At 31.2% G+C, this 17,114-nt stretch overlaps 1 protein-coding gene across 7 annotated transcripts in view; it reads right to left on the bottom strand.

Annotated features, from left to right (window-relative positions):
• SEMA3A (semaphorin 3A) overlaps positions 1 to 17,114 on the bottom strand; it is a 454,735-nt gene that overhangs the window by 86,367 nt on the left and 351,254 nt on the right. For all 7 annotated transcript variants that reach the window (XM_021063479.2, XM_021063478.2, XM_084977288.1 and 4 more), the window contains one exon: positions 2,971 to 3,064. In XM_021063479.2, coding sequence (XP_020919138.2) covers positions 2,971 to 3,064 — 94 coding nt within the window. The remainder of the gene's footprint in view (positions 1 to 2,970; positions 3,065 to 17,114) is intronic.

Here is a 17,114-nt window from a genome sequence, read left to right as displayed (position 1 = left end):
AGATTACATATTTTCTATGGTCATTAGCTTAAAAACCAAGGCAATTTGGGAAGAGGTTTATAGAAGACCTTCATAGATTTCATAAGCTAATTTTAAGCTGTCATGTGGTTTTCAATTTTATTACAAGCTGAAACTGCTTAATAGAGGGACTGGTGATATAAAAAGAGTATACTGTCAAGATTCTACTAGCCAGTTTTGAGGCAAAGGTGAAATTTTATTTCCCAGTAATGGGGAAGGATGCAGCCTGGAACTACCTTGAAAATTTCTTCTATGTGAAGAAATGAGGAGAATATATTCACAGTATTTTAGGTGGATAGGCTTTCCCAAAAGCCATTCTTTCATATGCAATATACAAGTTGTATATTTCAGTAACAGTTGTATCCCTTGCATGCAAAAGTTTGGGAGGTGCTGTAGAAAATATTTATATTTAAAAACTCCTTTAAATTAGTAAGCAATATTTTCAAAGCAGTTCAATAGAAAATGCCAAGAAAAAACCAACAAGGGATATTAAATTTACTGTGAGAGTCAAAATCTATACCATAGTTATAAACACATAACCTCAATAAAGGAAGTCACAGCTTTTGAATTAAAATGGTGCTGCAGATACTTTGAGGGATTTTACCAGGTCTAGTGTGGCCTGCTTATTTTTCTGTTTCTATTCAACTGATTCAAAAATTAAGTGATATTGGCTTGAAAAATCTTCTAAATGTTCTAAATTTAGAAATAACTCTGAAAATTACTCAATTACTTTATGGTATTGGCTAGGTGAGATCTGAACTTCACTTTAAAGGTACTTCTCTGAAATGTCTATCATCTTTTTTTAGCCACATATTCTCTCCTTGACTCTTGGAACTTCCTTCATTCTCTTTTCCTTTCCACAAACCTATATGGCTTTTTCAAAAAGTTCTCATATAAAACCAAAACTGTGGCATTTCATATTCTTTGTGGATGTTGTATGGCTGCATACCATATGAACTACGTATTACTTACTTGTCATCATCCTTTCTCAATGGAATATTAAAATAAATAATCAAGCAAATCCCTACTGAGAAACATACCATAAATTAAAGCTGCTCTAGGAACAATTTTACATACTGTTTCTTGAGGAGTATCTATTTTTTTTTTTCAGTGTGCAATTTAAATAAGTATAGGCTGCAAGTTCAAACAAGATAGGACTCCTCCCCTTTGTTTAAGACAATTTTTATATTTCTGTATGTGCACTTAAGGAAATCACCCACACGTAATCACTAGGCCATCTGTGAATAGGAAAATTATAAGTGTGTTACATTTGCTGCATTCCTTCAGGTCTTAAACTTTTGTTAAAGTGCTCCATAAATGGATCAAATGGACTGAAATTGTCTACATTTTGAAAGCAATAGAGGAGATAATTCATGCTGTAATGGTTTTATTCTTAATAGAAAAGGGATCAGTGAAACAGCAATAAAGTAAACACTAGAGAATACTGGAAAAAAATATATCTTCATAGTTAATGCTGTAGTCAGTGTGACAAGTTTCATTTTGTTGAACAGGAAAAAATAGCTTCTTTCTCTTCAGAAAAAAACTGGCAAAGCCTTATGAACTTATTACAATCAAGTAATAGCCTGTATTTATTTTTTTTAAAAACATAGATTATTCAAAATTCAATTAGAAAGTTTACACTTAAAAATTTTTACTGTTGGAAGTTCCTGTCGTGATGCAGTGGAAACAAATCCGACTAGGAACCATGAAGTTGCAGGTTCAATCCCTGGCCTTGCCCAGTGGGTTAAGGATCTGTTGTTGCTGTGAGCTGTGGGGTAGGTCGAGGATATGGCTTGGATCTGATGTTGTTATGGCTCTGGCGTAGGCCAGCAGCAACAGCTCCAATTAGACCCCTAGCCTGGGAACTTCCGTATGCCTCAGGTGTGGCAAAATACTAATAATAATAAAACTTAGCAGTTTTTTTTTGTTATCAAATAATTACTTTCCATGTTTCATAAAGAAGGGAAAAAGAAAAATAAATAAAAAGCTACATAATTTCTACATGATTACATACAAACATATGTATAATCTTCTCTGATCCAGAATCGTCTGTGTTTTACTGTTGGTATACTCAAAAGTTAAAAAAAGAAAAAAAGAAAAAATATTTAATGATGTATCACTTTTTGTATATTATTTAATCCCAGTCCAGAAATGATTAAAGGAATGTGGAAATAATTCTTTACCTTTCTACACAGACTAAAGTTTTCTCATTTTGCTGCCAATTTCTATCTTCCAAATTCTATTCTTCTGAACTATGGCTAAGCATTCACCGCCCTTATGCAGTATTGAAGGAAAGAGAAAAGAAAGGAAGGAAGGAAGGAGAAAGGAGGGAGGGAAAAAAAGAAACTAAAAAGGGAGTTGATTAAAGGGTAAAGTAAATACATAAAATGTTTTCATCTGACAAAAAATAAGCCCTAAATTCAGGAAAAAAAAAAAAGATGAATATAGAAGGATTTCATCAACTCAAAGTAAGACAAGGTGGTCTCTGTCCACTGTACTACTATTTAGATGGATCATGCTGATTGAGTTGCCAAATGTTGAGAGTGTGACAGATCTTGCCACTAAGATTAACAAGATAGAGTGAATCTCATTCTTTTCTTCTGACTTGTCAAAATTTCCCCTTGAAATGCCTCTTTCAAAAAATGAAAATCAAAACCATTTTTTACAAAACAAAAATTGTAAAGGTCTAGTGGGGATGTACAGAGATTGAGCAGGCAATTTTAAAGATGCTATTAAACCATGTTGATCAAAAAGAATCACTAACTAGACAGTACAATAATCAAAGGAGCATTTAGTGTTCCTTCTTCATTTAAAAAATTCTGAAATATTTCAACTGCCCTACTGCTAAAATATTTTATGATTAATCGTGGAAAGTCTTGTTATATACGTTGGAACATACTATCTGGCTATGAGCTATAGAAAATTCACTTTTTAATTGACTTGACTAAGTACCTATTAAAAGAGATGCTGTCAGCAGTTTAGGGTCGTATGGACTCTTTCCACGGCCATTTTCAAAATGTGAGTCTTCCAGCTTAAAAATGTTGTCCTGTGGAAAAGAAAAAGAAGAATTAAATTTATTTATAATAAAAAAATATTTTAACATGCCAGTCGATCAGAGAGAGGTTGGGTATGCTTCGGCACTATCAAGGAGTATTATTATTTGTGTAAATTTTAGAGATGGCTAAATAACTTAGGTGAAATAAACCCAGCTATACTAGCCACATATCTATTTAGCTTGGTGAGTTTTAGTAGCCTTGAGCATGTTGCAACTGTAAGTTACAGTTTTTAAATGACCCCTAAAGAGCAAAGCATGTCAGATAAGAAAAGAGTGATTTTATCACACAGGTATGCCAAAAGCTACACTAATGGCTCTTGAAAGAATGTTAAACAGAATGACTCCTTCCTTGACATAGAGAAAAAAAAAAGCAACTCACTATACAAGATGTCTATAAGAAGACATACTATCACATGTTTTTGGTATGTACTTTTCAGACAGAAATGTGAAGCACAGCAGTCACGTTCTCCCCTCTGTCATTCCAACAAACTCTGATGTTTACAAGCTTCTCTAGTACTTTTAAATTGCTCACCCTGGAAGGCAGAAGGCAGGTGAAACTATCTTTATCAATTTCTCTAAGTGGGAAATATCTAACTCTTTAGTGGGAAGGGTGTGCTTGGAGATAGTGTCCTTAGGACAACAAACACAGAGGTGACACATTTTTATCACAGCTCAATATCTCAGCTGTGATAAAAGTCTGCTCAGTTGAGACTCAAGTATCCAGAAACTGCAGTGAACATGTGACCATGGAAGAAAGTACGCCAGAAAGCACTGCAAAAGCCTTAACAAGGAGCAACTAACTCGTGCCTAAGACCCTTTCCTCAGAATGTGTTTAAGTTATTGAAACTTCTACATGACAATGGAATAAAATGGCGGTATCTCTGAGCACTCTTTTTGGAATCAAGAGCTCTGGAAATTAATTAGGTCAGAATATGTATAATTTTTCCAGTAGCACATTAACTTGTCTACACACTGAAATAAAATAGCTTTTTTGGCAATTTCTCTGCAATTCACATAAAAACATTGTCTGTATTCTTAGAGCAGTAAACGGTGTTCATTTTATGGCCGATATGGATCATTTTATTTAACATTTAATATTTCTGATGGAGCTAATGGCAGAGTTTCAAATTATGAGTCTTAAAACTTCTTTGAGTTAGGGAAGAAGAGTGAAAAAGGAAGCAAACCAAATGTTCTCCATTTTTATTACTGTGAGTGAGAATTACTGAGTCTATTTTTTCCTTCCATTGATTCTGCACTTGGTAATTAGCTCTCCCCTAGCAATGATGGTTCTTTAGCTGAGTTCTAAAATTTACACTGCGAAAAATTTATACGGTTTCTCAGGTTTGTGCTAAGTTGCAGGAGGAAGGGCAGTGAATCAGAAGTCAGGCCCAGCTGGGCCAATGATTAGCTCTGGTTCTTTGGTAGCTGATTAATTAATATCTCTGAAACTTAGATTCCTAAAAGTCAATGTTGATAAGGATATTTAATCTCAGATGTTTACTATGAAGACTACAGAACTGAGACCAAGTATTTTCAAAGCAGTAACATAAAAAAACAGAAACAATGCATTCTTATTCTAATAAAACTGCTCATATTGCCACTACAACAAAAGAATATAAAAATTTAACACAAGTTGTTACCAATGTTGTAGACTTTCCAGCAGAATTTGAAAAAAAAAATTACCAAAAACCAGTTATAGAAGTCACCAAATTAAAAGCTTTTTGACAAATAAAAATTTACCATACACATTTAAATATTAAAATTATAATATGAAATGTATTGCCATAAATAAGAAAAAGCATAGAAGAAATCTTAATAAATATTTAGCTATGTTTTGATAAAAGTAGGAAATAATCCAAAAGAAATATGATATACATTGATCAGCAAATGATACACACTCTACTGCCACGATGATAGAAGGTTAGAGGAAGCAGTAGGGACAAATGGTATTGTAGCTGAAATGATATTACAAATATTATTATAAATTTCTTGTCCTCATAAGACATTTTACAATACTGACAGAGATAAGAGGAACTATCCCTCAAAATATGAGACACTTGATATCTGGGATCATGTGTCTAAGTTAGTAAGTATGCCAAAGTATACAAGAAGTACTTGCAACCTCGTGTTTGCCATAAGATTTACAAGGTAAAGGATTAGACTTTATAGGAAAAGAGGTTAAGTATGTCAGTTATGGTTAAAATAAGATGAAAAACTATCCTTTGTCTTGGTATCAGGTAATGTGTTCAAAGCTGGGCTCCTTTTCCTTTCCTTTTTTCCTTTAAACTCTTGTCCAAATTTCTGGCCATCTACCATGTAATTATTCTATATTCTTATATGATTCTGCTGAAGGGTAAAATATTTAATTTCCTTTCCACTTTAGTGAAGTGAGGACCTAGAATAAATATAATTTGATTTCTGAATAGAGAACTAAAAGGTATTTCTTACATACAAATGTTTATAGTATAAGATTCATACCTGTTACACACAGTAATGGAGTCTAGGGATGACGAAATCAGACAGAAATGAGTATTAACCCTGGCTATGCCTTTTATTAACTCTAAGCCTCAGGCAATCCCTAACTCTTTTAGAAACTCATATTTTTCATCTGTAAAAGGAAGATAGTAAAATCTCATAGGATTGATTATAAATATTTATTGTGGTAGTATATATATAAAAGAATACTTGGTATGTCCCCCAAAATATTCACTAATTTATTTTTTCATTTTTTATAGTTACCATAATAAACTCATTCTTTCCTATACTGATCAGCAGCTCTCATGACACAGTGGAAATGCCTACCTATACTTTCATTTGTGGAGATGAAAACATATTTTATAAAAACACGCAAATGCTCTGGACTCCCAAAATGCACTGAAAACTGTTCTTTCCTGTACATAGACCAGAGTCCAGTTCAAAAGCTTTACTAACAAAAAAAAAAATCATTAAATATGTGTAAAAATTCTCAATTAAAGAAAACTACCCTTCTAATACATCTGATAAACTTAATATGACTGATATTGAGAGACACCAACAACATTGCTGTTTACATTATAGAACCTGTTGGATGTATGAAAATATTGACCTCTTGTAAAAGAACTGTGTTAATATAACTGTACACTCTGTTTTGTCCTGTGTAACACATCATGTACTTGGAAACTTTCTGAAATCTGATTGCTACTCAATGATTTTCTGTTTTAAAGAATGTCAAATAGATCACATATGCAAGTAATAAGACCAAAAAATCTTAAGACCAATGTATACAATTGAACTGCATAGCTTATATTTCTTACTGGGGCTGAAATAGTCTTCATTTTTAGTAAAACATGAACAGAAACCTAGCTGCATGGATCCTAATTGCTTTAGCAGATATTATGAGTATATCATATATGTTATTGTGCCATATTTTATTACACGATTGCATCAGTTTTCAGCAACTATTTTTAGCTTTCAAGACTACTCTCTCCCCTTTGTCTTCTGGATTTCCTGAATGTTATTAGACTGTGGTGAGGTAAGGTATTAGAGGAAATAATAACTGTGCTAATGTCTAATCCAAAGTCTTATAAATTATAAACCACTGGTGACATCATGGTAATAAATTTCCTAAATCTCAATCTTGTCCAAGTAATAAATTTAGGTTAAAAAGTTGCAATTTTAGTTTTATTTAATGAATAAAACATAAATGATGTCTGTAAAAGAGGAAAAGAGAAGAAGAAAGAAAAGAAAATCCTAGATATATGTAATAAAATAATTATTTTGGGTGGGAAACTATACAAAATTAATCAAATTAAATACTTAGTATTTAAAAACATACATTATCATATTTTTTCAAATTGTTCTTTCTCCTACTCTTTACAAAGACACCTTGTTTGTCAGTTATAATGAATTATGAAGTATTTCCTGGTCACACCATGTTTTTTCTCATCTCTGCCTTAACTGTCCCCAGCCCACCCATCTTCAAACCAGGGTGAACTTTCTTTTCTTTAAGACTAAATCAAAAGTCACTTCCTAGAAGTCTTCATAAGCTTCCTGGAAATATAATTCACTGGATTCCTTTGTGCATATCCTAATTAACAATAGTACACCAGCAATGATTATACTGCGTAAAACTAATGGCCTCAGAATAAAGGGATGTAATATGATCTCACAGGAAATACTATATTTTATCCAAAGGAGATCTATTTGTGGATCAAATTCATCCAGAATTTACTTCTCTTAAAAGGTGACTCTAAATCTATGCTGTACAATTTTGACATGAGCTACATGTAGCTACTTAATTAATTAAAATAAAAAATCCTATTCCTCAATTGCCCTGGCTACATTTTAAGTGTTCAAAATGAGTCATGAGTCTTGTGAATAATATTGCATAGATGCAAGCATTTCCACTGTCCCATAAGTTCTAATGGACTACACACCTCTAGATCCTATACCCTTAGCAGCAAGGAATAGAACTGGAAAGTAGAGGGCCTCTAGGGAAAGAAATGATCACAACACAGTCGTACAAGAAAAAGTCTACAAAATCTACAAGGAAAGATTATAGTAACAGTAGTTTTTGATTTTCATTAGCCAGGAGAGTTGCCTTAAGTAACATTTAATGGCAGTGCAGAACAAAGACATGTCCTGTATATCCTTGCATGTCCTTCCTCTTCCATTCAAAGTACTTTTCCCTAACCTATGCAGGTAATGGATTTTACTCATTATTTAAAGTTTAAGTCATAATATTCAGTCTATTAAGTATTTATTAATTTTATCCAGCAGAAAAAAATGTATTTTCCCTAGAATGTTTATAGCAATCCATAGCCTCTCTGTGCCATCTGTTACCTTCAACCTTGATATTCAATAACGCATGCCGTTCTGTTTTCTTATTAAATACTTTTGAGGTGGTATAAAATCATATTCACTATATTTCTCTAAAATACTAAGATAGACCTTGTTACTGATTTAAAGTTCAATGGAAGAAATAATTAATAAATGAGTGACCATGGGACTGAATGGAAGGGGTGCTAAAGAAAAGCCACATCCAAGAAGACCAAGGGCATAGCTATGGCCTCTAGGAGCTAATATTTTAAGAATATGATGCAGATATGAGCACTTTTGTGCATCAGAAGTCACACTACAAAATTCAAATATTAACCCTAATTTTAAAGTAAGTCTTAAGAAACATGAGAGTTTTTAACTTTTTGTGTTATATGTGTCACTATTAGCAGATTATCTGTACTTGTACATTTCAAATATGAGTTTACTCTTACTGTAAAAGATAAAAAAGTTAAATTTAATGACAAAGAGTGTAACTTTACAGTCCCTCTGTTTTTATATCCCCGTTCCTCTTGCATTTCCATTGGGCCTTGTAATTCTTCAGTTATTACTAATATTAAACTTGTTCATAGATATTACTCCTCTCCATTGAGCCATCTTAATTGAGGGGGAAATTATTGAAATATTCTTCAGCAGAACTTCAAAAATCTTTCTGATCAATATACTATCTCCATCACTCCAATATAACTGTTTTACCTTATAATTTTTTTACTTAGAGAAATTAGTCCAAGTATCTCTGGAATACTGACAAATGGAACATCAAACTGGAGAAGCTATTTGGGCTTTTTGCCAAATGCAATTTTCTACTTATAAAAATATATAATTTCTTATTGGGATTTGCATTTTTATATTTCTTTCAGAAACTTTCTAATTTATATAATTTTTGAAACACTATACAATATTAATTGGTGCAGCAAATATATACTGAGCTGTTTCTATGTTAGAATTGTATTTTCAATAGGAGGGTGAAATGTTTAATTATTTAACTCAAGGAGCATACAATAAATTACAACAAAAGCTATATGACATTAATAAATTGCATACACAGGATGTTACAATATTTATGAAGTATTTAGTAGCTATTTCATTTAACAATGAACACATAAGAAGTGCTAATGATGTTTTAGGAATTCATCTATATTTTTTCACTTAATCTTCAAATAAGCCTACTATTATTAATGGCAGTTTTACAGATGAGAAACTGAGACATTTTCTACGTAATTTTCAAACTAATAAAGATAATAAATGATTCAGTAAGAATGTGATAACAGAACTGTCTCTTTGTATGTTTTTAACCACTAAATATAAAGGTGGTTAATTATTTTGTGTGATGTTTCCTAAAAGAGTAGAAACTCGAAAACAAGTAAGATCAAGGTAGGGATAGGAAATTTTCTTCTTCAGCATATGAAGTAAAGCTTTATTTGATTTAGTCCTCTAAAAAAGTATTTTGGTGGGAGTTAAATGTATCTGGGAGTATATACATGTGGGTTTGTATATGTATTGGTTGTCAGTGCAGAGGTCCAAAAGAGTTCATAGAGAGAAGGCAGAGGAAAGCAAGAGATGCAAATTCCATTTAGAGGAAAAAGCATGAACAAAATCCCCTCAAAATAGATAGAATTCATATGATAAGTAACATAAATTTAAGTTTAGACAGTGAAGACTGTGTGTATATATTAAGAGATAAGGTGGATAAATAAATATGGAATCAAACTGCGGAAAGTTTTCTTTGCCAGAATAAGCAATTGAGTCTGTATTCAGAAGGTGTCAGTAACATAGTGATAGTTTTAGTTGGAGAACAATAGCACCAAAGAGGTACAATATTATGAAGAATCAGACAATGACATGTAGGATGATTTAAAGACACATGAACCTGGTGGCAGGAAAAGAACTATTGCCATAGCCATAGCAATCTTTAGGGTTTATTCATGTTCTGGAGTCATGGTAATAGTTTTCAAATTAATTATTCTACAAAGACCTTTCCATTTCTAACTTGTGCGATTCTATCATCCTATCCCTCTGAATTTGGACATTGGCTTCTAATCTTTGTCCCCATTTTTGACCATAATATAGGGGTTTTTAAAACCCATTTTCCCTTTCATTCTTTACATGCTATTGTTTGGTATTCATTTATTTTTATAAATTCAGCTATTGAACTTCAGCATAAATCCCTCTGCTTTTCTAATCATTCAAATTCAGTTTCCTGTCCTGCATGAAATCTCCTATTTTCCATAGTTATTTCAAATTGAGAGCTATTAAGAGGCCTTGGCTCTTTAAAAGACTATAAGAGCAATTACAAATAATAAACTTCATAAAAATTAGCCTGTCAGAAAGAGTTATTTAACAATATACACTGGGGGAAGATCTGAAAGAAATGTAACCCTAGTGTTGGTCACTGAGTGCTGGGAAATTTAAAAAGTAATGCTATGTGAATAAAGAAAGCATAATTTTCTGCCTAGATTATATTAGTCTTGGCTTTAATTTAACTATGATTTCAGCAATGTTACTTTAGAATTTTATTTTTCTTTACATACAAATAAACAAATCATTGTTGCAACTAAATGACTGTTAATTGAAAAAAGAATCTCAGTGACAGATAAGTTCAAAAAGGAACTATACACCTATAAGGATTTTTATATCTGAGTATACCAACCATATGTTCTTTTGATATTAACTTTTGAGTAGTTTTAGATTGTAATAATTATACGATTTGGTTTTAAGTCCAAAATACAGTCATTTGATGCTTAAGAATTTAGAGCCATTCAATAATTATAATTAAACTTTTTCAACAATTGCCAACACTATTTCAAATATACACTTTCCTCAGCAAGTAAAGCTACAAAGACAATTATAATTGTTTTGACAAAAAGTGCATTGTATCTATTAAATTAAATAATAAAAATATTTCAGTTACATAAAATATAGTCCAGTTTAGTATTCATGATACATGATCAATCACTAGGTACACCTATTCAGACTTTTTATTGAATATAACTTCTGTTCCTGAGGAATTCCTAAGATCCAATACAGAAGGAAGGAAAATATCATCAGTGTACACAATATTCCCAATAAGTTTATCTCTAGATTGCAATCTAAACATAAGCAGAAATAGGTGAAATCATTGATTTCAATTTCTATATACAGTCTTTTCAAGCACTGCTTTTGTAAAGCAGAGGTATAGCTCAAAAATTTGTCCTCAGAGATTATATGGCTTTTCTGTGACCCAGATTTTTTTTATTTGACTTTGAAGGTAGATGTGGTGAAAATACTATCATTTAATAATTATGAAATCTAGATTCTATAACACAATTAAGCCAGTTGCTTGTAAGTTCTAAAACAAGTTTTAAAAAATTCTTTTGAAGTGTCAATATTCCTATCTATGAAAACACCTCACAGAACTGCCTCAAGGATTAAATAAGATACAGTGTGTATTAACAAAGGGATGCATACTTAAACCATAAATAAATTTATTATAATGTTAATTATCATTAAATCACTGTTAATGTTACACCTTTGCTATAACAGTGTACTGATAACTAATTATCTATGAAAATGCAGTAGCTAACATTTGTTAAACAAATATTAGCCAAATATATTTTCCTAAGTACTTTGTTAATATAATTATACTAATTTTGTAGATGAAGTAACAGAGAGAAAAAAATGACTTGCCTAAGGTCAGAGAGTATATAGCAAAGTCAGGTAAACAATTTCCAGAACCAGTAATTAATGGAAGGATTATTAAAGCCACAGCCCAAAAATTAAATACCAAGGAATAAACCTGTCTAAGGAGGTGAAAGACTTACATGCTGAGAACTATAAAACATTAAACAAGGAAACCTCTTTGTATTTGATTTGCATATGTTACTTTATGAATACACATCATACGTAAGTGTTATTATAATAATATCTCAAGTGTGTATTCCTTGTAGTTCAAGCCTGTATTAGGTTCCGAATTAATCTTAACTGAATTGACCATGACAGATAATACTGTATTTAATATAGTCCCCACATTACACTCTTAATAAACACAAGTAGAGAAGACTAACATATTTCTAACTTTATTTGTAGAAAAATAAAATGAAATTACTGTGTTTCCAAGTTTGTGAAAGATTAGTATCAATTTATTCATGGTCCTTCTAGTAACAACATATAGTTCTTATAGTTGGACTAAATAGGATTTGTCCTTTAAATTTAAGGGATCTGAATTTATCTAGGTTCCTCAAACATCAGTGATATAATTCACCTGGTTTTTGTCATCATTAAAATTAATGGTATGAACCAAGGAAAACAGAAAGCATATGTGCTCATACTTCATGCAGATTATATTTTTAATAGGAGCTTAATTTGAGTTTATGCAGATATCTCATACCTGTCATGGTGTCATTATACAGCTATGAATGCCTGTTAACTCCCAAGGTATACAACAAGGAAAGGGAAATTTCTACCTTGGCTAGAATGAGAAATTCCAGAACATGAATAATTTACTCTAAAGTGTTCTGCCTCAGTGAGACCTGGTAAAGTGAACTCAAAAAGCAAATCAATGGTCTGTGAAAAAAATAAAATGATGGAACAATTTACTTGATCTTTCTGTGTGCATTTTAAGCCTTCCATGTACAAAACGTAGTTATTTTTTATTTCCCATCTTATAATTTCACAAAGCACCAGAGTTTTTTAATCCTAAACTGCGAAATATATCTAGTATTTCCTACCACTTCTTTTTATAAATGTGTTTGTCACAACCACGATTAGACCCCACTTTGGAATTTGATCAATCTAAACGTAAATATGTCAGTAGAAAAGGAGCATACATATGGTAAGAAGTATTAGAATCTACTCATATGGTTTCTTTACATTTTAAGATTTTTCATAGACGCCACTTGGGAAGTAATAAGGCCAAAAGAACTAACATTTTATTTATACCAATCTTTGTTTTTTTAGCACAGCCTTGTTATTCCAGTGCTGTTATAATCATATGATATAAATACATTATTTTCTTTTAGTAAATTGGCAAAGATTTCAAAAATAATTATTTTTGGCGAAAGTATTGCAAGAAAGAATAATCCTGACAGTTCTTGAAGAGAACACCTACTTTAGAGAATAATTTGGGAATTAGAACGACTTTTAAAAATGTCCATACACTTTAACTTGACTGTTTCCCTTTTGGAAATTATATATAAATCTTTTTAAAAAAATAAAAAATTAAAGTAAGAAGAGGTTCACCATATTTAGAAGACTAAAAAAATTAAAATGCCAATAAGATAATAGTAAATGCTGACCTACTTACATAATTTATTATGATGCAAGTATTAAAATAAATGTTTATATTAGATAAATTATAATATCTAGAACTATTACCTCTGTTAAGTCACTGCAGAAGCAATATGTAGTAGTGCAACATCTATATAAGATGCATAGAAAAAAACTTGAAGGAAATGCATCAAAATATTGTCTCTATTTTACACTGTTTAGGTATTTTTCTATTTATATTGTTTTCATCTACTTCTAATATTATATACAATGATCATGCAGCCCATGTATTAAAAATAACTGAACAAATCAAAATATCCTAAAACCCTCGGGTCACTATATCCTAATTAAATCTTTAAATTGACAGTGCATGAACTGAATCTGGCTGAGAGACATGCTTTATTTAGTTGACACAGGGTTTTAAAATCTTAAATTTGAAAGCATTCTCATGGGACTTAGAATGTTTCATAGAACAACTTAACTTTTCCATTGCACCCTATTCTTTTGTGTTTCCTTTTTCATCTTTTTATATCACCTGCATGTTGCATTAGATATTTGAGTTTGCAACAGCTATAAAGCATTGTGTCTTAACTTTTTTATGAAAAACTACATTGCATTATCATCTGATTATCTCCATTTTTAAAATTTACTTCAAATAAAAAAAGTTCTCATCAGGGCTGTGGTCATGTTCTCATATCTCATAGTGGAAGTACTATAAGGTTTAGCAATGAATCATAATCAAACCTACAGGTTAACAGGAACTTTGATGTGATTTGAAACTCTGATTGTCATAGTATCATAGATCTCTCTAGCTTTTCACTCATTCTTTTACATAATTAAATCAATCTATATATAAGCACTGTTTTAACAAGGTCTCTGTTTTACATAGAAAAAATGATTATTTCAAGTATTTATATATAAATTATCAAGTATCTATAAGAATTGAACTTTAAGGATGTATGGTAGCTACTGCAAAATATAGGTAAGAAGAGTCCTTAACGAAGTATCCAGAAAAGACTTAAACATAAGACAAAACCATCAAAATCCTTGAAGAGAACATAAGCAAAACATTCTCGGACATCCACCTTATAAATGTTTTCTCAGGTCAGTATCCCAAGGCAGAAGAAATAAAAGCAAAAATAAATCAATGGGACCTAATCAAACTGACAAGATTTTGCACAGCAAAGGAAATCATAAAAAAAAAAAAAAAAGACAACTTACAGAATGGGAGAAAATAGTTTCAAACGATGCAACTGACAAGGGCTTTATCTGTAAAATATACAAACAACTTACACAACTCAACAGCAAAAAAGCCAACAATCCAATTAAAAAATGAGCAAAATACCTGAAGAGACATTTCTCTAAAGAAGATATGCAGGTGGCCACAGGCACATGAAAAGATGGTCAACATCACTGATTATTAGAGAAACACAAATGAAAACTACTATGAGGTACCACCTCACACCAGTCAGAATGTCCATTTAATAAGTCCACAAATAACAACTGCTAGAGAGGGTGTGGAGAAAAATGAACACTCCTACACTACTGGTGGGAATGTAGTTTGGTACAACCACTATGAAAAACAGTATGGAGGTACCTCAGAAAACTAAATATAGAACTACCATATGACTCAGCCATCCCACTCTTGGGTGTATATCCGGACAAAACTTTCCTTGAAAAAGACAAGTGTACTCATGTGTTCACTGCAGCACTATTCACAATAGCTAAGACATGGAAACAACCTAAATGTTCATTGACAGATGAATGGATTAAGATGATGCGGTATATATATATAATGGAATACTACTCAGCCATAAAAAAACAAAATAATGCCATTTGCAGCAACATGGATGGAACTAGAGACTTTTGTACTAAGTGAAGTAAGTCATAAAGAGAAAGAAAAATACCATATGATATCACTTATATCTGGAATCTAACATACAGCACAAATGAACCTTTCCACAGAAAAGAAACTCATGTACTTGGAGAACAGACTTGTGCTTGCCAAGGGGGAGGGTAAGGGAGTGGGACAGACTGGGAATCTGGGGTTAGTAGATGCAAATTATTGCCTTTGGAATGGATAAGCAATGAGATTCTCCTGAAGAGCACTAGGCACTATAGTCACTTATGATGGAGCATGATGGAGTATATATACATGATGGAGTATATATATATATATATATATATATATATATACACACACGCACACATATATATGAATGGGTCACTTTGCTGTACAGTAGAAATTGATAGATAACTGTAAACTAGCTATAATGGAAAAAATAAAAATCATTAAAGAAAAGAAGTAACCAAATATTGGGTTGCTTCTTTTACTTTTAAATTAATGACCATGAAGACATTCTGTATCACATGTTGCACTGACTTCTGGGTCATAATTTCTAATCTACTGTAGTGAACAGGTGTATTACTTATAAATAAATATCTCTAAATTGGAGACATGAGTTTCTTGGCTATCAAGCAAGATTTTTTTGTTATCAAACAATTATAATTGCATAATTTAGAATAAATCAAGCATTTTTATTTGGTTTATTAACTAGAATGTTTGATGTTGAAAAATATACTGCAAGCTAAAATTACCATTTGCATGAACTGGACATTTATATCATTCTAAATGACATCTTCAATTAGAGAAAACGTAATAAATCTTCCTTACACTGAGGTGGCATGCTCTCAGAGTAGTCATCTATACCTAAAAGAGTACATGGTCAAATCTTGTCTGAATTTTACAGGATCATTTAAGTAATATATAATGCCAATTGCTAGTGCTATTCATTATGGTGTCATTAAAACTGTAATACAAAAAAGAGGTTTCATCCTCAAATTTTGACACGAGAATTTAATTAGTAGGACACAATTTCACAGAAACATAAAAACATTTTAAAAAGACAGAATGTCAAAATGGATATGAGGTCCAAATTTGATTTAAAGCTAATCACCTAAAATTATTTTGGTAAATAAACCAATTTCAAATATTTTCTATCTTTAAATTTATATTAAAGGTCATTAAATTATGACCACCTTATAAGATGGCTCATCATATATATTTACCATATATTTTTACTGATATTTACTAATATAATCAACTACATACAAATATAATTAACAAAGAATTAAAAATAACATGTATTTTAAAATGCATACTTCGAAACTGTATATAATAAATTTAAATTAAACCGAAATGATGATTAACTCAAATATGGGATAACCATGGCTTTTAGGAGTTTAGAATTATTAATATTACTCTTTTATTAAAGCCATCAAAGCAAATAAAAATACCAAATTTCCAAGATAATAACTGACTATTCAGTATCTCAGTTTTAGAATGTTTTTCCACCAATGATCCTGCCTCTTTCCATGGTAACCTTTGTGAGTTACTATCACAGCATTTATTCTTAAACCCTTAGTTAATTCTTTAAAAGGCACTATTCTATATACAAGCTACATCTCAAGTACCATTAGTAATTATCTTATGTTTATTTTTGTTGGCCTGTTTCAAGTCCAGATTTCTGCTTGGCTAAGCATCAGTGATCATACAAGTGGTAGTGGTATGGAGGGCTTAGAAGCACCAACAATTTCAATAAAATTTTAGCTAGTTATACATCTTGATTTTAGACACAGTTTTAATTTTATAGTCATTCATGGTTTTGCTAAAGTTCTTAATTTCTTTATCTCTTTCAAGTCCTTAAGTATTATTTATTTATTTTAATAATAATAATGCTTAAAAATAATAATGACCAGGAAAATGAAGACCTATTATTTCTGTACAATCTTTGAAATTATGTACATATTTCAAAAATGATCAAGTAGTTATAAAATAAAATAATATTTAAACTTTACTTGAAAACAATTAAAAGATTAAGATAGAAAATGGAGTGACAGAAAAATTATGTCTAATTAATGAATTATAATTCTGTACCTGTTTTTAAATTTTTACTCAGAAATATTTGAAACATAAAGGAGA

This window comes from Sus scrofa, chromosome 9, assembly GCF_054392235.1.
Source record: "Sus scrofa isolate SSC_HxYL_T2T_F1_AM1 chromosome 9, Sscrofa_HxYL_maternal_Yorkshire_Landrace_v2.0, whole genome shotgun sequence".
NCBI lineage: Eukaryota > Metazoa > Chordata > Mammalia > Artiodactyla > Suidae > Sus > Sus scrofa.
This window is presented reverse-complemented; position numbering and strand designations above follow the sequence as displayed.